Source organism: Xyrauchen texanus, chromosome 8 (genome assembly GCF_025860055.1).
Source record: "Xyrauchen texanus isolate HMW12.3.18 chromosome 8, RBS_HiC_50CHRs, whole genome shotgun sequence".
In the NCBI taxonomy this organism is placed as follows: domain Eukaryota; kingdom Metazoa; phylum Chordata; class Actinopteri; order Cypriniformes; family Catostomidae; genus Xyrauchen; species Xyrauchen texanus.
The window spans coordinates 22,998,473-23,020,245 of NC_068283.1; the positions used below are offsets into that span (position 1 = coordinate 22,998,473).

Sequence of the window (21,773 nt, forward strand, 5' to 3'; positions counted from 1 at the left end):
AGAAAATGTCTAGCATTTTTTGTTAGCAGAAGGCACTTTTGTGTAGTGATATTTTGTTATCTAATACAATGGATTTCATACATTTTATGTGTGATTCTAAGCATCCAAAATGTCTTTTTATGGCCACTTTATGCACATTACAATGTACAATCTGTATCTGCTTTTAAAAGAATATTTCACAGAAAAATGAAAAGAATGTTTGGTGAACTCTCCCTTAACATATCTCTACAATTAAACTCTACGGTACCTGTGAGCTAAATTCAATGGTACCAATCAGATCCTACCTTCTGATTGCTTTTAAAAGGGTCCCCCAGCGTACACTGAAGAAAAAAAGGCCCATCTGGAAATTCAGGACTCAAGTTCTGCAAGAAAACAAAAAACAAGAACTGAGAAAAAAAGATTCTAATGTACTGTCTCATAGTGTAGAGTGGTACATGAGGACCTTGTATACTATGTGAGGAACTACTGAAAACGGTAGGAGGAAGTGAACTGTAATTTATAAGGAACTCTCATGATCTAAAACCCTCTGACTCTCACCTTGGGGTACAAGCTAGAGAAGCTGAGTGAGGTGGGAATGGTGACATTTAGAAAAGCACTGTAAGCATCTTCCGCTATCCTGTCCTTTGATGGAATGTTGGACACATTTATCATCAATCTTATCTTCTTCAGATCAGTTGTATAGTGGAAAATCTGGACACCATCCTGCCTGTAGAAACACACCAAAACTGGGTGTCTATTAAAGCAATAGTTCACTCAGAAATAAAAATTCTGTTTACTTATATTGTTCCAAAACTGTATGACTTCCTTTTATCCATGCAACACAAAAGGAAAAGGCAAATTACATAAATATGGTAAGCTTTTTTGAAGCATTATAGGTACAAGTCCCATGTTTTTTGTTATGATAACTATTAGATGTCAGATAAACTATTATTATTATTTAACTATTATAAACTAACATTAAATTAACCTAAGTTAGCATGAAAAGTAGCTATAACATTTGAACCCACAACATTTTTGTATACAGTATACACCCATAAGGTGATTACGCAGAGGTTTAGAACTTCTCAACTGTGTCTAACAATTAAAATAATACAACATTGTCCTAATTTTGACATGATCAAATTGATATTTGATTAATTGCATTAAAATAAATTTAATTATTATATTAAATGTGGTAATTGGTGAATGTGAGTTTATACAGAAGAAATTATGTTGTTTATTTAAGAGTAGATAATGTGATAGACTATCATAGGAGATAGTATGCTTATATCTGATTGGTTAGACAAGTGGGTGAGGGCGTTGCATGTATAAGAGAAACCGGGTTACACCGAGCAGGTGTGTGTAATAAAGTTGCAAGTATTGAGAAAGCAGCCACGGATGTCTCTCGCCTGTTTTTATTGTGAACGTAAGTTACTCCATCATGTAATCACATTACATTTGTACTAATTATTGTATAACAAATTTTTATGATAAAAACAACATTTAGCTGTGTCATACATTTTGTGTGCAACCTTGTTACAACATTACTTCCCCCTATTTGTTGAATGCATTTGTCAAGCTTGACATGCAACGCTGTTATTGTAACCCAAATTATTGCAAGAAAATTATTAATCAAATATGTTTCTTTAATTTAAATATAAGTTTATCAATAAACATAAACCAATATTTGACCACAAACAAGCAAGCCCTTACTGAGTGCAAGCTTCATTTAGGCTCAGTTTGCAACTCTGTTATCCATTCTGGCATAGTTTTTTTATTAGATCAATTTTGTCTGATTAATTTGGATACCTATTTAATGTTTATTGCTTGAAAATGACAAAATCATAAAAATCAGGAAGAACAACTCTAGTTGCCTTGTAAAGATAAAGATCTGATTGGCTACATTTTTAATTTGCGGCATGATAGGAGATATTCAGTCAATAAAATGAAAGCACGGAGTCGTATTTCTCCTTTCACATAAAGAGTAATGCTGAGCCTATGTGACTTACGATGGGAGTGGTCTGTTCTGCTCATCTGTGAATAAAGCCGTCATTTGAAGGTTGCTCTCACATTTGTTATCTGGTCCGCAGGCTTTCTGAATGTGAATCTAAAGAATGAGATGGCATTGGTGGTATATACAACTGAAAAAGTGACCAGGTGGCTAAGGGCAGAAATTATGTTTCCAATAAAACACCACTAAGACACCTCTTTTCTGACAGTCAGAGCGTCTCCTTGGCTGATGATAGGAAAAGCATTGAGATCCTCCACCGACTGCTTGGCTGAGGGAGGAGGCTCTTCCAATGACACGTTCAGCGAGAAAACAATTGGAGCCACCTTGTCTTGGATTGCCTTGGACTGAGGGAGTCAAATACAGAGACAATGAAATTCAAAATCACAGTTATACCAGGAATACATTTAAATAAGAGTTTAAAGATATTGTTCACCCCAAAATGGAAATGCTGTCATTATTACGAATTTAGTTTGTCCAGGAGAACAAAGTTCAGCTTCAACCAACATGATGGTGAGTAAATTATGACAGAATTTTCATTTTTTGGAGAACTATCTCTTTCAAATTTGGTCTGTTTCTCACCTTCTAAATCTTATTCCTCACCTATCATCACATATAATATAGTTTCAGAAGACTAGTGGGCAAGTCATATGGACTACTTCTTATGTTATTAGTTATGGTGTTTGACAGCATATGGCCATTATGAGCTGTCACTGTATGGCAAGAACTTTGTAAGGACACTTCCAAAATGTGTACTTTTGTGTTCCACAGAAAAAATCTAATAAAATAACAGCATAAGAGTTTGGAACAACACAAGAGTAAGAAAATAATGACAGAATTGAAATTTTTGGGTGAACTATTACTATAATGAATCAACCCATTTCAATAACATGTAGGCCTACTCGAGGTATATATATTTGAGACCCTCCACCAAATACAGTAATAAATGCATTTTAAGGATGGCATAATGTCATACCACCAGCTCGAGTTTCAGAACACGACATTCACCAGATGGATTTATGGACATTTTATCAGTGAATTTGCCTTCTTTGTTGTCAAGGAAACTAACACGAGGGCTCCGATGAAATCGATCAGCTTCCACTGTATATTGCAAAGCTGAGAAAACAACAGACCTTTCTTAGGATCTGAATTCTGACACTCAGAAAATTTAAAAGCACATTAAACCATACATGTTACATGCCAACATTTAGGAAGTTTTGAAAGGTATAAATATTGTAATGTGGCACTTACTAATTCTCCCAGTGGAGCTGGTAGTTCCAGTGCCCGGTATGTAAGAGAAACATACCTTTGCCTCAATACTGTAGCAAGAACACAATAGATTAACCTAAATGAATTTGTCTCAGAGGTATTTTAAAAACATTTTTGGCACTTCAGCCATGTGGTTTGTATAGTTCTGCATACAACAAGAGGAGAGAATTTGAGTAAGAAGTTTGGAAATGTAGTACCAGGAATCACAGTCATTAGGGTCGATAACTTCTGGTGTCACGGTAAAAGTTTTCTTAAGGTGAACCACAGGACGTGCCCTTATGGGGGGGAAATAAAGACAACAAACTGTGATACAAAACCTGTTAAAATATACTGTAGCTGTATATTTTGATTTCATAATTAACTGATTAGTTAACTTTGGTCTGTGTCTTCATATTTGGTGCTAAACAACCAATCACTCAGTAAAATGGCATTAAAATCACCTAAGCAATAACACACGATCATCTAATGATCCAACTACTATATCCGGGTAACTGTTCCTGTCCACATCCATGCCACCACTGATGGAGTAGCCAAATGTCTGGAATCCGGCTCCTGGGAAATCTTTTCCATTAATGAGCTGAGGAAATATTGTAGTAGGAAAAAGTTATACATTTGCAAAAACTGTCCTCTCTACATTATGTCTAGTTTGGATTTTAATGGGCAATATTTTCCCCCTGGAATTCAATTTCAGGGGCATTTCTTATCCTGTATAAGGGAGTATTTTTTTTCTAACCATACAGTACTATGTAAAAACACACTCTGCATCTGAATAATTAGAATAATTAACTAGGTCAAGAATAGAATTATAAGACACATATAGTGTGTATAGCTACAGTTTTTTAGAAGGTACAAAGGTTTTTGTAGCCTCCACATTTTTTTATTTTTGTCCTTTTTGTTGTCATTTTTACCCTGAGCCCTATAAGTTTCTGACACTGGTGTGGATGCATGTAAAACTTGATACTACATTCACCTCTATAAAATGTTAATTTAACTCAAAATCATACTTTCATACAAAGTGTGAAATGTAAAATCTAGTTTAACAAGTTAACCCTGCATACCATTAATATGATCCTTGTAAAACATGTTTACAAGTTGTAAAACTCTTCATATGTGGGATAATGTAAAGTTAACCTCTCTCAAAATAAATCTCTTAACGGTCCTTACTGTACATTATCCCAAACAAATACTTCTACAGAATACTTATAAAACTTGTAATTCTAAAAAAATCCATCTCACCTGACTGGCATGGTGGAAAATCCCATCTTTGTTGCCCATCCATATAGACACACTGCCTGATTCATGATATGGAGCACCAATAGCAAAATCTGTGATGCAAAGGAGTGAGAAGCCATCACCTTCAAGTCAAGTCAAGTCAAGTGTTTTTTTATTGTCGTTTCAACCATATACAGTTAGTACAGTACACCGCGAAACGAGACAACGTTCCTCCAGGACCATGGTGCTACATAAAAACGAAATAAGACAAACACAGAACCACATGAGACTACACAACTAAATAAAATACCTATATAAACTGCACGTGCAAACATGTGCAAAAATTTCTAACAATGAACAGGACAATAGGCACAGTGAGAGACAGTGCAGCGCCGACCAGTACACAGTAGTGCAAAAAGATAACAGTTTCTAAAAACGTAAACATAACATACTATGAGATAGTGTTCTATGCACATAGCAGTTATTGAGGAAGCAGACAGTTATAAAGTGACAGTAATTAAAGTGCAACTCAGGACACGTGTGTGTCAAACCAGTCTCTGAGTATTGAGGAGTCTGATGGCTTGAGGGAAGAAGCTGTTACACAGTCTGGCTGTGAGGGCCCGAATGCTTCGGTACCTCTCGCCAGACGGCAGAAGGGTAAAGAGTTTGGGTGATGGGTGTGTGGGGTCATCCACGATGCTGGTTGCTTTGCGGATACAGTGTTTTTTGTAAATGTCTTTGATGGAGGGAAGAGAGACCCCAATGATCTTCTCAGCTGTCCTCACTATCCTCTGCAGAGCTTTGCGGTCCGAAACGGTGCAAGTCCCAAACCAGGCAGTGATGCAGCTGCTCAGGATGCTCTCAATAGTCCCTCTATAGAATGTAGTGAGGATGGGGGTGAGAGATGTGCTTTCCTCAGCCTTCGAAGAAAGTAGAGACGCTGCTGGGTTTTCTTGGTAATAGAGCTGGTGTTGAGGGACCAGGTGAGGTTCTCCGCCAAGTGAACACCAAGGAATTTGGTGCTCTTGACGATCTCCACACAGGAGCCGTCAATGTTCAGCAGAGAGTGTTCACCTTGTGCTCTCCTAAAGTCAACAACCATCTCTTTAGTTTTGTCGACATTCAGGGACAGGTTGTTGGCTCTACACCAGTTCGTCAGCCGCTGCACCTCCTCTCTGTATGCTGACTCGTCGTTCTTGCTGATGAGACCCACCACGGTCGTGTCATCTGTGAACTTGACGATGTGGTTCGAGCTGTGCACTGCTGTACAGTCGTGAGTCAGCAGAGTGAACAGCAGTGGACTGAGCACACAGCCCTGGGGGGCCCCAGTGCTCAGTGTGGTGGTGGTGGAGATGCTGTTCCCGATCCGGACTGACTGAGGTCTCCCAGTCAGGAAGTCCAGGATCCAGTTGCAGAGGGAGGTGTCCAGGCCCAGCAGGTTCAGCTTTCCAATCAGGTGCTGAGGAATTATTGTGTTGAATGCTGAGCTGAAATATATGAACAGCATTCGAACGTATGAGTCCTTTTTGTCTAGGTGGGTGAGGGCCAGATGGAGGGTGGTGGCGATGGCATTGTCCGTTGAACGGTTTGGACGATACGCAAACTGCAGTGGGTCTAGTGAGGGGGGCAGCTGGGTCTTAATGTGCCTCATGACGAGCCTCTCGAAGCACTTCATGATGATTGGTGTGAGTGCGATGGGACGGTAGTCATTGAGGCAGGACACTGAAGACTTCTTTGGCATGGGGATGATGGTGGTGGCCTTGAAGCATGTTGGAACGACGGCGCTGCTCAGAGAGATGTTGAAGATGTCGGTAAGAACATCTGCTAGCTGGTCTGCACATCCTCTGAGCACTCTGCCAGGAATGTTGTCTGGTCCAGCAACCTTCCGTGGGTTGACTCTACGTAGAGTTTTCCTCACATCCGCCGTGGTAAGACAGAGCACCTGGTTGTTGGGAGGAGGGGTGGTCTTCCTCGCCACCACGTTGTTCTGCACTTCAAACCGAGCATAGAAGTCATTCAGGGAGGCATCTTTGTCACAGGCAACTGATGTCGTCCTGTAGTTGGTGATGGCCTGGATGCCCTGCCACATGCGCTGCGTGTCAAAGCTGTCCTGGAAGTGACTGTGGATTCTCTGGGCGTGTGCACGCTTTGCCTCTCTGATTGCCCGGGACATTTTAGCCCTAGCTGTGACTCGGGTCCTCAGCAGCGTGCGCACCTCCGCAGTCATTAACGGCTTCTGGTTGGAGCGTGTGGTGATGGTCTTGGAGAAAGTGACATCATCAATGCACTTGCGGATGTAGCTGGTCACTGATGCTGTGTATTCTTCCAAGTTGGTAGAGTCGCCATATTGCAGCCTCCCTGAACATGTGCCAGTCAGTACACTCAAAACAGTCCTGAAGAGCAGAGATGGCTCCTGCTGGCCAGGTTTTCACCTGCTTCTGAAGCGGTTTTGTGCAGCTTGAGAAGCTACTGAGAAACTACTGAGTGACTTCTTGAGAAACTACTGAGTAATGCCACATGTTCTAAGCTGTAGTATGTGCTACTCAGACAGAGCTTCACACACACAAGTGAATAAATGCACAAACACACCACATTAGCTATAAACTTATAACTTAAAACTACATTCATGTTATTTGCACAAGGGAATTTTAGAGTGCAAAATAAGCAAACAAATCCACAAATCCTACCTTGGAAGCCATCTTGGTCAATGTCACCAACAGCAACAACTGCCATGCCAAAAGCTGAGTCCTTTGGCCCAGTAAGGATCAAAGCATCGTTGTCATGAAAATATCCATTTTGGTTAATATAAATATACGCTGCCCCGCCTTTTTCTGCCTTCCGATCAAAATAGAAAGGGGCTCCAACAATAAGATCCTTCCAGCTGTATGGATAATAAAAATACATGTTTAAATAATAAAATCATTTACACACCCTCTTGTTTTCAAACCTGATTGACTTTCTTTCTTCTATGGAACAGGGAAGATGTTAGGCAGAATGTTAGCCTCCATCACCATTCACTATAATTTTATGAAAAAAAGATGCAATGAAAGTGAATTGTGACTGAGGCTAACATTCTGCCTAACATCTTCCCTGTTCCACTGAAGCAGTCATGTGGGTTTGGAACAAAATTAGGTTGAGTAAATGATAAAAGAGTTTTCATTTTCGGGGAGGTTAACTATCCCTATTGAGATATCTCCACTTTATAAACTTTTTTTCCATTGATGACATCTAGTTATGGAGGGGGAAAATATTTACCCATCATTATTAAGGTCCACAAGAGCAATGCTGTTGCCAAAATAGGATCCAACTTGCTTCCCCATGACAGTGGCTTTTAATATGAGTTTTTCTTCCATGTTATTGTTTTTTAAATATTCAGCCATCATCACTGATCCTTTAGCTCCATCCCTTGGGGCTCCTGTTACCACTGTGTCTTTCTCTTTGCTTAGTATGCCTTGACCCATAGCTACAGAGTAACCTAAAGAGCAATTGATCACCAATAAAAATAATTCAGTTATCTATGTGCACATGTTGATGTTATTATGACAACTGTTGTAAAAGAAGATTTATACTAGATCAGTTCTTTGTGACTGCAGTACATGCAAAGCTAATAGCAGAAAATAGCTATTGTGGTTCAGTATTGTGAGCTAAAACAGTATCCACTGTATAATTAGTTTGATGGAATAGAATAAATGTCTTTAAATCCTGTTGCTTTCTGTAGTTCAGTTCATAGAGCATAGCACAAGGTCATGTGTTGTATTCCAGGAAACACATAAACTGATAAAAGATTTCACAGATTAAATGTACAATAAGTCAACTCTTATTTACAATACATTTAAAAAATAACAATATTAGTTTTCGTAACAAGTTAATATCAGTTAAAATCTGACTGCATGCATACTTTAAGTTGTGCCACTGCCTTACCAATGTAAATATTTCCTCTATTCATGTCTGGAAACTTGATCTTATGCACATACCCAGGATCATTAGGGTCATGCCAGTTCAGAAATGCATTCCCTGCATATGAAGACAAAATTATTAAAGGAATACATTTTTCAGAGGGTAATACAAAAAAAAAAAGTGGCATTGTTTACTCATCTTCATATTGTTCCAAACCAAACTCAAAGCAACCTGGTCTCTTAGTGCAATGTTATGGTATTGCACTTATTCTGATGTAACTAGCTTGCAGAGAAACACATGGTAAAGCACTGAACTATGAACCCAGTAGATCAGGGTTCAAGACCACTCAAGAACGCAAGCTGAAACATGACACCACAGTGTCATGGAAAGATGTGCTTGCTTTAGAAATTTGCTTTTCATTTCGCTTTTGCATTTTAAAACACTATCGGTTGGGTTTAGCCATTGGTTGGCTAGTTGCTTCAGAAAAACCTCCTTTTCTTTTCACTTTTTCATTTTAAAACACTATCGGTTAGGTTTAGACATTGGTTGGCTAATTGCTTCAGAAAAACCTCCTTTTCTTTTCACTTTTTCATTTTAAAACACTATCGGTTAGGTTTAGCCTTTGGTTGGCTAGTTGCTTCAGAAAAACCTGCTTTCGTTTCACTTTTTCATTTTAAAACACTATCGGTTAGGTTTAGACATTGGTTGGCTAGTTGCTTCAGAAAAACCTCCTTTTCTTTTCACTTTTTAATTTTAAAACACTATTGGTTGGGTTTAGGGGTTTGTTTGGTTAAATTGTCTTTTTAATTATCTCATTTATATCTTAAAACACTATTAGTTATGTTAAGAATAAATGTTTTGTTAAGGAACGCATGTTCTACTCATTAAAACCTCCAAATCCACCTGAAAAAGCTCGTCTGAATACAACTCATTTCACTGGGTTTTGGCGCCCTCAGCTGGACATTTCACTTTCAAACGGCAACCAAACGTGAAATACACCACATAAATGACATTTAGCAAAAAAAAAAAAAAATAGCAATATTCATGTACATTTCATGAGACCAGGCTGACTCAAAAGAAGTTAGCCTAGGTCACAATTCACTTGCTTTGCATCTTTTTCCAAATAATCAAAGTGAATGGTGAAAAAGGCTGTCATGCCCTGACATTCTGCATGACATCTCCATCTATGTTCCACAGACGACGTATGTTCCCAAGACGACATGAGAGTGAGTAAATGATGACAGAGTTTTTTAGGTTTGGGTATTGTCCAATTAAATGTGCAAGCTTTTTTTCCTTTTGCTGACAGCCTTTTGCCTAATTATTTGGAGCTTGCACAAAAGACCTAGTTTGTGATTTCATTTGAAAAGAAAAATGTTTACTGAAGAGAAACTCCTCTAACCTTGCCAGTTGTAGCAACCAGGTGTGCCCAAGATGACATCCGTCTGAGTGATGGCAGAAGACATTCCCGCAAGACACAGGCCTTCATCATCCTTAGATCCAAGGGGATTACACATCTCATTGTATGACTGCCAATCATTGTCATCTTTGTTGTACATTAAATTATTTCCACGAATATAGCACTTCCCAATCATGCGAAGGTTGGCCGTCATGTTCCGGACATAACGATGGCCACAGGCCTATTAAGAAATGGAGCGATAAATATTATGTTTAGATAGGAGGAACATTGTTTTTGTGGATGCACACAACTAAATTTCCATTTCTCAAAGATCAGAGGCAGAGACAAAGTCTGTGTTCGAAAGCAGAAAAATGCTGCCTGAATGGAAATCCAATGTTTGACAACCTCTTCACTTAGATGCCTTCATTTCATCATTACTGAAGGCAGCATTGGTGTATCCTTTGCTGTCTATATGATACTGTATAACAACATCGCATGTGTGTAGTTGAGTAGCAGTTGGTGGCAAGAATAAAAAATGGCATCTGATGGAGCTGGTGAAAGTCAATTTTTCAACTTATGACTCCATAACACTCTCTATAAACAAATAAGCATTGTATTTACCAAATATTTGCTTGGTTCTGTCTAAATCTCACTTGAATTTGTTCTCTTTCAACAGACATTATATTATGGTTTCTCAGAAGCCTGTCTGAAACCAGTTTACTTAAAAGGTGGCTTCATTCACAAAAAGGTGCCTGTGACTGGGCATTGAGGTTTCAGACACAGCCTAAGATTGAGAGGTCGCTATTGAAACTCACCAAAATACGACCGCCTGGTTGACTCTGACTGGCTACAGAAACGCCGAGCCACATCCCTTCTATCACTTCTATTTTAGGGTTTGGGATGTCGTCAGAATCTGCATAACAAAGCAATTCATACAATTCAAATATGTTCTTTCTGCAGTAACGTGACATCCTGACTGGGTTGCGAATTCAAAACAGTCTCTTCCCACAAGCATTATATATCTTGATCGGTAAGTCTGTCCTGAAATGTAAGTTCTGCACTGCAAAAAGAGGTAACCTGAAATTGTTACATTAAGGACTTTCTACACTGAAAAAATGTTAAGCTAAAAAATTAACTTCATATGGTTACATCTAAATTAACTGGTTTGATTAATGTCAAAAATATTATTTAACATGTGAATCAAACTGAATACATTAGGTTACACCAACAAAACTAAATTAAAGGGTTGGATCAGGTAGAAATAGCTCTTTAAGGTAACAAATGCAGGTTACATCTTTTTATTGTGTTCTTGGTTTAACTCTTAAAGATTGATTTAATCATGTTATATTATATTTTTGAAGTAATAAATAAAACTTCCTGACAACATCTTTGACTTCAATAGTCTTTTTAGACTGCAGCAAAAATTGCTATTGGTGATGTAAATAAATAATGCAGTACAACTGCTTAAAACTTTTAATAACAATGTATTGTAAATATTTTTTTAGGAGACAGTTTATCAGTTATGTGTAACCTTTTACATAATAATAATAATACTGAATCATCATCATACTACTAGTACTAATAATAAATATAATAATAATGGCAATAATATATATTTATTTATTGGAATGGCAAGAAAATTACGTGATTTGAGAAGGTTCAGTCTTTTGCAATCTTTTGGGTCTGCAGTGATTGGACAGGCATACACGTCTCCAGTCTCAGTGGCTGGCAGTCCAGACTCTGCCTTCTCCTTCGGCGCTCCTACAAGAAGTCTGAAACATGTAGGAACCTGACTGAGCTGAAGTCTGTCCTGTGTATTCAGCCACAGAACAACAGTAATGGTTGTTTGAGACAAAGATGTGAACAATTTCAAAGATAAGACTTTAATTCACATTCAGCTCTGTCTATTGATTGTACTTTACCTTCTCCTCAAACTTTGGCACACTTTTACTGCAGATAATCTCCAGCATGTCTAACCCTTATCTGTCAGGGCTTGTCAGACTATGATTTTGACTGAAAGGACTTGTAAGAACCCATAAATGCCATGGCACGATGCAACTAACTATGAACAAACAGCACCACTGAAAAAACTACAATCACAGAATAAAAAGAGAGTTATTTGATACATTTCCATCAAACTGAACTGAGTACTCCTTAAATAATTTCCATATTTTTAAGTATTTAAGATTAAAATAAATACTTCACATTACGATAGCATGGATTTAGAATTAAGTGAAAAGTTACATCAAGTGTGATCACTATCGATCATCTTTTTCATGATCGATCATTGCTGCCACGTCCGAGTAACCAAGTCCTCGTGCACACATCCCTAATAGGCATAACTTCTAGCAGGAAGAGCACTTTAAGCTTTCATATCCATTCTTCTACTTCTCTGCTTCTTGTTCTTCCACAGGAGGGTAGTTATGATGAGCAGAATGTGCTGCATTCTTGAACTCTGTTTCAACTGATGAGTGACTGATTTGATTTCAAACACACACACACACACACACGTAGTGTTTCCATGTTTTGTGGGGACTTTCCATAGACATAATGGTTTTTATACTGTACAAACTTTATATTCTATCCCCTAAACCTAACCCTACCCCTAAACCTAACCCTCACAGAAAACTTTCTGCATTTTTACATTTTCAAAAAACATAATTTAGTATGATTTATAAGCTGTTTTCCTCATGGGGACCGACAAAATGTCCCCACAAGGTCAAAAATTTCAGGTTTTACTATCCTTATGGGGACATTTGGTATGCAGCCTTAAAGATAAGAGTCAGGCCTAAGATACCCAGATCTGAAATGAAACAGATGTAATCCTCTAAGCCCAATGAAAAGTAAGATTAATTTTAATTTAATTTAAGAAGAGGTGTTTCATATCATCAGAAAATCAATGAATTTCATCTCAATATTTGTGAGAACATGACAGACATAATAATCAGTAAGGCAGAGCAGCCTGCTGGTCTGATTCATTAATGGTTCATAAATGTTTGATACACACACACACAGCAGTTGCTGTTTTATCCACCTTGGTGCCCGTGGCCTCATAAATATTCCACTCTGTGAGAGATGAGCTCCCATCAGATTATGACTTGTGTCTAGCAGGATGGGATTGAGGACGGCCTTTGGTGGGCGATACGCTCATTTAATCTTCCTTAAAATTCTGTTTGGTGAGTTTTAATAGAAATATATTATGTCTGACAACCTAATCATCACAGTTTCCATTCCTTCATCGGAGAAGTTAAATGAAACAAAGTTTGGTGAAAGATAAAAGCATGGCAATTTAAAAATGAAGGGTGAAATTTCTGAGCCGCTAACAATACCAAGTAGAATTGGAATGTTTTTTAAGGAATATTCCAAGTTCAATGCATGTTAAGCTCAGTCTACAGCATTTGTGGCATAATTGTTACCACAAAAATCAATTTCAACTCGTCCCTCCTTTTCATTAAAAAAAGTAAAAATTGAGGTTACAGTGAGGCACTTACAATGGAAGTCGTAATAAATTTTTGTGATAATAAACATTATGCCTCAAATGCTATGGATTGAATTTAACTTGTATTGAACCCTGAATATTCATGGCTAGGATGCTCAAACAAACAGAGCAATGTTTTGATAGTGCTACAGAGCCACAGTGTGTACACACTTTTTGTAATGGCTTATTTGTAAACGTCTTGGTACATTTCACCTTGAAGTGCTTAATTGTAAATCATTCTGAAGTACTTAAACAATTGAGGAAGCTAGGTGTGCTCTCTAACTGATGCCAATTAAATAAATTACAATTCAAGGCCTGACACGTGAGCATTTTACAGAAATACACTTTCCCTTGTGAACGTCACATACACAAACAATGAGAAAACCATCGCTCATTTTGACAACACTCTTTTCACCACATGCTTAAAAGTGTTGATTTGTTCTTGTGTCTACTTGTTTGTATGCATCACACATTGTGATGAGGTAGACTGTGAGGAGGACACATATTGAGGTTAAAGTCGAGAGAGAGAGAGAGAGAGAGAGAGAGAGAGAGAGCGATAGAGGGCGAGGGGGTGGGGGGCAGGGAGGGACAATGAAAGACAAAAAGTGAGGTGAAAGACATCCCTCCTCCATGTCCCTATGGGCCCAATTTCATTTGGACACTCACTCGCCCCTCTAAACCATGACCACCAATCTGCTGGTACCCCCACCTCATTCCTGTCATGTGACTCTAAATCTGGTTTCACCAAGGACAGAAATGAGAAAGGCAAGAGCAAGGTGAATGAGCGAGACATAATGTCCAACTGCTCTTTCTGTGTGTATGTTCATCTAAACAAAACCTTTTTTCCACCAATTTTTGAACAATATACGATGGTTTTGAATTTTTGGATGTTGTACATTGACAGACTTTAAGAGTCAGAAAAGGGGGGAAACTGAAATGGTACTAACATTATACAATAGATGGACATGTGAAAAAAAGTGTAAAAGATAGACAAAATGTATGATAAGACCCCTTTATCACAGAAAATAAATAATCCATCCATGAGCATACAGAGCCTTTCATATACATATTGACTATGAGATTGTTTACTCCAATGTCTGTTAAATGCACCTTTTTCAAGAACTACAACTTATTAATAAAATAGTTTTACTACCTCAATGCTGAAATTTGCTTAGTGAATCATAACTTTCAGTGAACTAGAGGAGGCAGTTTATGCTTAAACAGATACCGATCACATGACATGGGTTTTACTGCTACAATTACTAAAAGGTCTGGTGGTGAGAAGCACATACCTCAGAGGCAATTTTATGAACCGCATGTAGGTTGAGGGGGTTCATTTTCACTGGTGCTTAATTTTTGAGAAGCTGCTTGTCAGTTTGAAAGTATATGGCTCAACACAAATAGATTAATAAAATCTTCTCCACAGCATTACGCTGAAGCTTTGCTGTCAGAGGCAAACATTCTTCAGTACATTTTGAACTGCAAAAAATGATGAATAAAATCAGCTTTCATTTCTCTGTTTACTGACATTTTACCTAGAAGCTGAAACAATAGAACACGTCTTGTTTCAAAGGTGAAGTGTTTACTCTCTGTGGTACTATGAGCATCAAACGTAAATGCTGATGTCTGCCAAACAGATGGCACAACCAAACTCACACCATTGACCGAGGCAATGTTGCTGGGTCTGGAAAAACAGAGCAATGTTTTGATAGCACCACAGTCTTTACATTTTTTAGGGAAAACAATGGCCTTCTTACAGTTGTCTCTACATATTAGGTTGGGATTGGATAAAGCATTTTAACATGAAAAATTACACACTTCACCTTTAACAACCACACCACAGGGAACAGAACTACATTTAATCTGTTAAAGAAGGTGTGTCTACTTTGGCGGTTTCTCTGAGATTTCACGTTTTGTACCTTTATTTGATCAGTGTGCCTCCAAAGTACATAGACTGTTAGATATATACAAAAGGAAATCACTATAAAGGCCTAGCCTTTCAGTTAACAATTAGTCTTTATAGCAAAAAAAGGTGACTGGCCATAAAGAAAGAGCTTGATCAAGGGATGAGAAGTAAAAAACTCAGTGGCAGTGTTGCACAGATTCATGTTCAGGCAGGTGGAATGCATGCCCCTTATCTCCCACATATTCCTAAGAAATGAATGGGCAAACAAGCAAAAGATATACACCACTAACCTAAACAATAAATCCTGTACAAAGCCCTACAGCGCTTGTGATCATTTCCACTTCCTTCATTCTGTGGTCAAATATTTTAGTTATTTTTAGTTTTTGACAGCTAAAATGTATATTACTAATTACCATAGTCCCTGGTAACCAAGCTCCTAAATTGCGTTAGGTTCCTCTGTTGTAATAAAATGCTATAAAAATATATTCTTTTTTATCATTTTTATGTAGTATGTTTTATATATATATATATATATATATATATATATATATATATATATATATATATATATATATATATATTATGTCAGTGTATTTACTTATTTGGTAAGTAGCCATAATAAACAATAATATACAGTCAGCCAGCCATTATCACAAAATAAACCCCTGGACTAATCTTTAACTAAATAAAATGTATAAATCTTACAAAATGCAAGTTTTATTAATTACATTTTCTTCAAGACTATTCAATTCAATTAGATGGAAATTTGTTATTCAATTGAAATTGATAAATCTTAAAACTAGGCTAAAATATTTTTTTGAGTGTACATTATCCATTACTTATTAAGATACTACATATGCAGGCTAATCCATATGCAAGATTTATATTGTCATACAGCCCTGTGTGTCATATTTGTTTAAAAGATGTTAATAAAACCACTTCCCTACTTTTTCCTTGAAAACACCACCATGACATTCAAAGCCTGTCTATAAATGGAAAGCCATGTTACAGAGATGAATCAGAACTGCTGCAGCAGTCAGTATATTGACAAGGGGATCTACCACTTTAATGAAGTGACAAATCATATACTTCACATTCCAGCTCAAACAGATTAATGGATAATATCTAATCCTAAAACCCAGGATGCTCCACATTGTAAGCAAGTCATCATCTTCCCCCACTCTTTCAAGCCCCGTGGCAAGACAAACTTATTCTACTTCAGCAAAATGTGTTTTATGACATGATGTCTAGAGACTGTTCATTTATTTTAAAGCAGTGGTTTCCAAAAATTTCAGAGCATCTACCCCATTCACATCTTTGACAGTTGTCAAGCACAATAATAAAAACTGTTTTTAATAATAATCATAAAAGGAAGTATGACCGGTTTGTTGAATATAATGTGGACATTTTTAGTTGTCACATCACTTGAAGACACTTGTAAAAACAGTGTTATTCTTAATATATTGGCCTGCATGTTTGCAGCACAATGTTTTATTTTTTAATCGTTTTCAGAACTGAGCCTTTGGCTATGTTTGGTGTTTAGTAAGGTCAGCATAGAAATGTACTGTGGGTTTTGCAGTAGTGCTTAGGGTATCAACACTTGTGGTATTAGCCTAAATAAATAATACTGGAAAGCCCACTATTGATTTTTATTTTAACAGTTCACCGGCTGGTCATCATCCTGAATGTAAGCTACTGTAAGCGAAATAACTCTATGCTATTTTATTACATAAGTGTTTGTAATCTATTTGAGATGATGAGAAGTTAGTGCTTTTAAGGTTTTGCTTGAATTGCTGCTATCAATACTGCATTAATGTGGCATTTTATTTCCCAAAGAAAGATTGAAATCAAGCAGCCTAAAATAGGTACATTTAAAATAAGATACATTTTGCAGCATTACAAATCTTACCTTGAGTTCTCAACATTTGGGAATCACTACTAGATGCAGTGACTTACAGTACATTACAATTTAGACTTATTTGTATTTATTACCAATATTATTAATGCTTTAAATACATGTACAAGCTCTAAATACCAACATGGGTAACGTTTTTTAAATAAATATCAAATCAATTGAGTTTAATCTTTTTAATTAACTTTTTACAACAAAATTGTCTCAAAATCTGCTGCTGTGTAAAGACAGACAGGCAACTGATTTATCTGACACCTAGCTGGGAACCAGATAACCACAGTTGCTAATGGAGAATAAATCATGCAGCTGTAGGAAACAAACCAGATAACTTAAAACATGCAGACCTGAAATCACACAGGAAATTCATCTTACATAGCAGTATATGCTTGGCTAAATTTTAGACTTGAAAGACCTGCAGATAAATGTGACATGTACAAATCTTGATTACTGACAAATAGGAAAGACATAAAACATTGACCAATTGATCAGCATTATTGATATGCTTTTAAGGCATCGATATACAGTACATGTTAAATTTAGCCAACATATAAATTAGAAGCCTAATTTTTAAGCCTTCCAATTCACCACCAGTTGGACTTCTGTTTAATGTGGTCTGGTGTAATATCTTAGGGAGATATAACATTTATTGAAGTTACACTGCTGCTCACACTTTACCAAAGTTGTGTTTAAAAATATATATGAAGAGACAAAGACTGCTGTGAAATGCTTAGTCCTATTTATGTCTGTAAAAATGCTGATATAGACTGATTATCGTTGGGAACATTTTCTGATTATCATTAGGTGAAAAAGCCATCGATCCCAAGCCTACTGGCAAATACAGTGTACATCAATTTTCAGTGGAGCAGAGCATATAAGCGCCCTGATAAAGAACACATCATATATGCATTAATTAATGTAACTCTGATCATAAAAATATTAATGAAATACAATTAGAATATACTGACTGATAAACTGACTTGTTTAATGGAAAAATGGTTTATTACTAAAATGTTCATGAGTTTTCAATAGTAATCATCAGTAAATAAACTCTTGAACCAGAGAATACTGCTGTGGTCATGTGACGTTCTTTAGCTTTAAGAGTGAAACCATAAATATTTCATGTTAGCTTTCAGCTCACTTGGGAAAAGGTAGAACTGAATCATAAAACAATACATGCTCTTTCTAAAGATAGACAGGCAAATAGACAGGAAGACACAAATGGGGGATGGGGGGTTAATTAGAGTAAGAGTGTGTGAAACAGACAATCTTAGAGTAGACCAAAGGAAGAAGTCAAACACAGGATGTCCTTGTGTGCCTCTGAGTCAGTGGCATACAAGGACTGAGCCAGTTCTTTATGTGTTGACTAAGATGATGTATGTCTAGCCAGTCTAATTAGTATTATTGCAATTGATCTTGGTTCTCATATTGTCCTTGGTCAGATAATGTCAAAAGGACCTCTGGATGGTTTATGCAAGCATTAATCTGTAAGGCAGGGCCCTTTCTCAATATGCAAAAACAAAATGTTTCTAAATTACAAAGGTAATGTGTAGTTGACAATAACAATGCTTCCTTCAAATTTAACAGGGAAGCAAAAAGATGCATAGCTTGAAGCTCTTGCTTCATCGGAGGCTCAATGAAAGCAGCCACAAAGTCACCAGAAAATGTATTTAGCAATATAGTCTGAGCTTCACATTAACTGGGACTTCTCTGAGACAATGACAAGGGAGACACAAACATATGAGCAAAGAAGTGCATTTGAGTTTTTCTTAGTTTGATTTGAAGGAATGTTACAAACGACATACAACAAATTACACCACTCTGCTTTTGAGAACATAGCATTCTCAGACCACAGTGAAAATTGTGCCAGTCGAGACATCACCACTATCTTGTGGTATAGTTTCTTAAATGTGTTAACAATGAAAGAGACTTAGAACTAATTTAGTCCGATTATTATATATGTTTTTACATTCTATGCACCGTGTCACTAATGACAATCCCAATGTTTGTCCTATACAGTCAAAGAATGTTTTTGATGTAAAAATTTAAATTTAAAGGCACATCCGTACTGCCCTTCAAAGCCAAAACACAGTAACTACGGCAACACTGAAACAGAGAAGCATGATTGTCTATTACTGCATTTTGCCTTTGCAGGGCAACATAGTTCCCAAGTGTATAATACTTTGATATCTCTGTTATACAGTGGTAAGCTATCTGTCACTGAGGTGAAAACAGTTTGACTAACAACTGTAGTGCAAGTGTTCTGTTACATAACAATATGTCAACAATTAACATGTTCCAGCAATACCTCTGTTTCTACATTGATTTCAATTAAATTCCACAAAGTGGCAAAATATTTTGCCTAAGAAATCAAAAATCATTACTTCCACCATTATGTTCATATTTATGGTGCATTTCCTTAAATGCCATTTGAGTTTTCTCAATCAAAGTAGGACTGCAGTGGGTTGGGCATTATTTTCATCCTGCATGGATCAATGCCATTACATGGCTGGCTTCAACTGTGAAATCTTTGGAATTCTTATTCCCTGGGGATATGAAAAAAGCACTGTGTGCAAACCAATAGGTGAGTCACTAGTACTGAAAAACTGCCTGCACTATCATGCTCAGTCATATCATGTGCTGCATCTGCAAAGGTGGTGTCTTTGTACACCTGAGTGGGGATATGAATGCTGCACTTATAGCACCGAACATACGATTTCATGCAACACCATAAATGTTCTTCATTTATTTGACTATAAAATACTTTCTTCGATCTCACACTGAAAAAAAAAATAAAATAAAATAAACTTTTGTCAGGTACTTACAAAATTTGCTCCATGTGGTGACATTTGACTTGAAGTCCTACCCCATTTGACACCCTAGACAAGACCCATTTTTGTGTTTGTCTGAATGTGCAGCAGTTAACATGTACATGCTAACACAGTATGTCTGTGTATGTTCTAGCAGTAGCAAGTCTTTGTACTTGCTCTGTAGCAACCTTGTCCGCCAAGACTAAATCCTATCAATATGTCATACCCATATTAACATGCTAAATCATCCTAAAATTTGTCATGACTGAACTAAAGTAACTGGTTTTATTTTAGTCAAAAATATGATGTAATATGCCTAAATCAATCTCACCATTTACCTTATTATTTACATCGTAGCTTAATATACAAAAAACAACTAAAGTAAGCCACCTATTGGTTGCTTCCCTTGAAATGTGTACACATGGCTTGGTGGTACAATGAAACATTGCTCTGTTTGTTTGAGCATCCCAATCAGCCCAACATAGCAACATTGACATTGATGAGTTTGGGGCAAGGCTATCTCTTTGCCCAACCAATGGAAGATGGGAAAACCTATATACACATTTCATCATTTTTTGTCAGTAACCTGTTTGATATCCTTAGTTGTTCAATCTTATCACAGAATACTAACAAATTTAAGTGATTTACTGGTTACTTCTTTACGAGGCTGGTGATATAGGTCTTGCAGAACTCATAAGCTATGTAAAGTTAAGGACAGTTCTAAATGTCTGAACCCAGGATTTCTAACCTAAAGGAGACTATATTGTAGCACTGTAATTGTGTTGCTACCATAACTACAAAACATAATACAAGGGGAGACGTAACCTTCCCAACCCAATGTCACAGTTAGTTCTAGTGAATTGGAGATCTGAATGTTAATCGAGTTAATCCAACGCCACAAATTAAAAAAAGAAAAATATAGTTTCCTTCTTTTGCAAGATGAATGCACTTGACAGTTTCAACCCCCGAAAATTCATACATGCACGATAAGAAAACTTTTCCAGGTTATTCAATTTACAGGTAACTAGGTCAAGTCAAACAAGAAAAAAATATATATAGTTTGCAATTTGCATCCAAAAATCATTCATATAAAATCATTCAGCTTTAAAAAATAAAAAAATAAATAAATAAAAAATTAAAAAAAAAAGAGCTCATTTCTTATATAAAAATATAAATAAGTAAACTTATAAAACATTCAACAGGTGCATACTCCCGGGAAAACAATGGATGACACTTGACCTGAGGTCAGGTTATTTACAGTGGTGAGAAATACTTACAAGAATCGTGTCTCTCCCACGACCTGTTCATGAAGTGCAACGGAAAGTCCAAATAAACTGCCCGGAGTTTTGCCCTCTTTGACGACTGGAAACCTCACATCCAAGTTGAACGCGTGACAGCAATGAGGCACGTACAGCATCAACACCAATACAAACATGTTTTTATAGTGTCCATGTCGATGAAATACATTCATGTTTTCAAATAGTCTCCGTGGGACTTCAGTTCCGATAGCTTTAGGCTTGCAAATAGAGAAGGACAGAACGGAGTGAAATGACTGTACGGGTCTGAATCGGCGCAGATTTATCAGACACCGTAAAATCATTGTTCATGTTAGTCATTCTTCCGGGGTGTTCACGTCAGTCATTAGTGAAATTCTGACTGAAGGGCATTGAAATGACTTTCAGTACACATGCTGGAATAAACACACCCTTTTCATTCAGTTGTCATAATGTCGAGAAAGCTGCTGGGTAGACTTTTAAGAAGACTTAAGAGATGATGGTGATTAAACCGAACGCGGACTGAAAATTAAAGTGAATCTTTTTAGAGTTAGGGGCAATGATCTATATAGGGGGCGTTTAAATTAATTCTATGTAAACATGCGCTAGACTGACGTCGTTGACCGTTGCGTCTC

At 37.1% G+C, this 21,773-nt stretch overlaps 1 protein-coding gene across 3 annotated transcripts in view; it reads right to left on the reverse strand.

Annotated features, from left to right (window-relative positions):
- The window catches only part of LOC127648370 (integrin alpha-3-like), a 37,362-nt gene extending 15,849 nt beyond the window's left edge, over nucleotides 1-21,513 (reverse strand). For all 3 annotated transcript variants that reach the window (XM_052133029.1, XM_052133028.1, XM_052133027.1), the window contains exons 1-16: nucleotides 21,142-21,513; nucleotides 11,406-11,533; nucleotides 10,577-10,674; nucleotides 9,765-10,002; nucleotides 8,390-8,482; nucleotides 7,724-7,943; nucleotides 7,156-7,349; nucleotides 4,493-4,581; nucleotides 3,697-3,833; nucleotides 3,454-3,531; nucleotides 3,239-3,306; nucleotides 2,964-3,103; nucleotides 2,185-2,334; nucleotides 1,989-2,086; nucleotides 538-706; nucleotides 285-362 (exon numbers count right to left, since the gene is read on the reverse strand). In XM_052133029.1, coding sequence (XP_051988989.1) covers nucleotides 285-362; nucleotides 538-706; nucleotides 1,989-2,086; nucleotides 2,185-2,334; nucleotides 2,964-3,103; nucleotides 3,239-3,306; nucleotides 3,454-3,531; nucleotides 3,697-3,833; nucleotides 4,493-4,581; nucleotides 7,156-7,349; nucleotides 7,724-7,943; nucleotides 8,390-8,482; nucleotides 9,765-10,002; nucleotides 10,577-10,674; nucleotides 11,406-11,533; nucleotides 21,142-21,464 — 2,301 coding nt within the window. In that variant the 5' untranslated portion in view covers nucleotides 21,465-21,513. The remainder of the gene's footprint in view (nucleotides 1-284; nucleotides 363-537; nucleotides 707-1,988; nucleotides 2,087-2,184; nucleotides 2,335-2,963; nucleotides 3,104-3,238; nucleotides 3,307-3,453; nucleotides 3,532-3,696; nucleotides 3,834-4,492; nucleotides 4,582-7,155; nucleotides 7,350-7,723; nucleotides 7,944-8,389; nucleotides 8,483-9,764; nucleotides 10,003-10,576; nucleotides 10,675-11,405; nucleotides 11,534-21,141) is intronic.
- Between the last annotated feature and the right edge of the window lie 260 nt (nucleotides 21,514-21,773).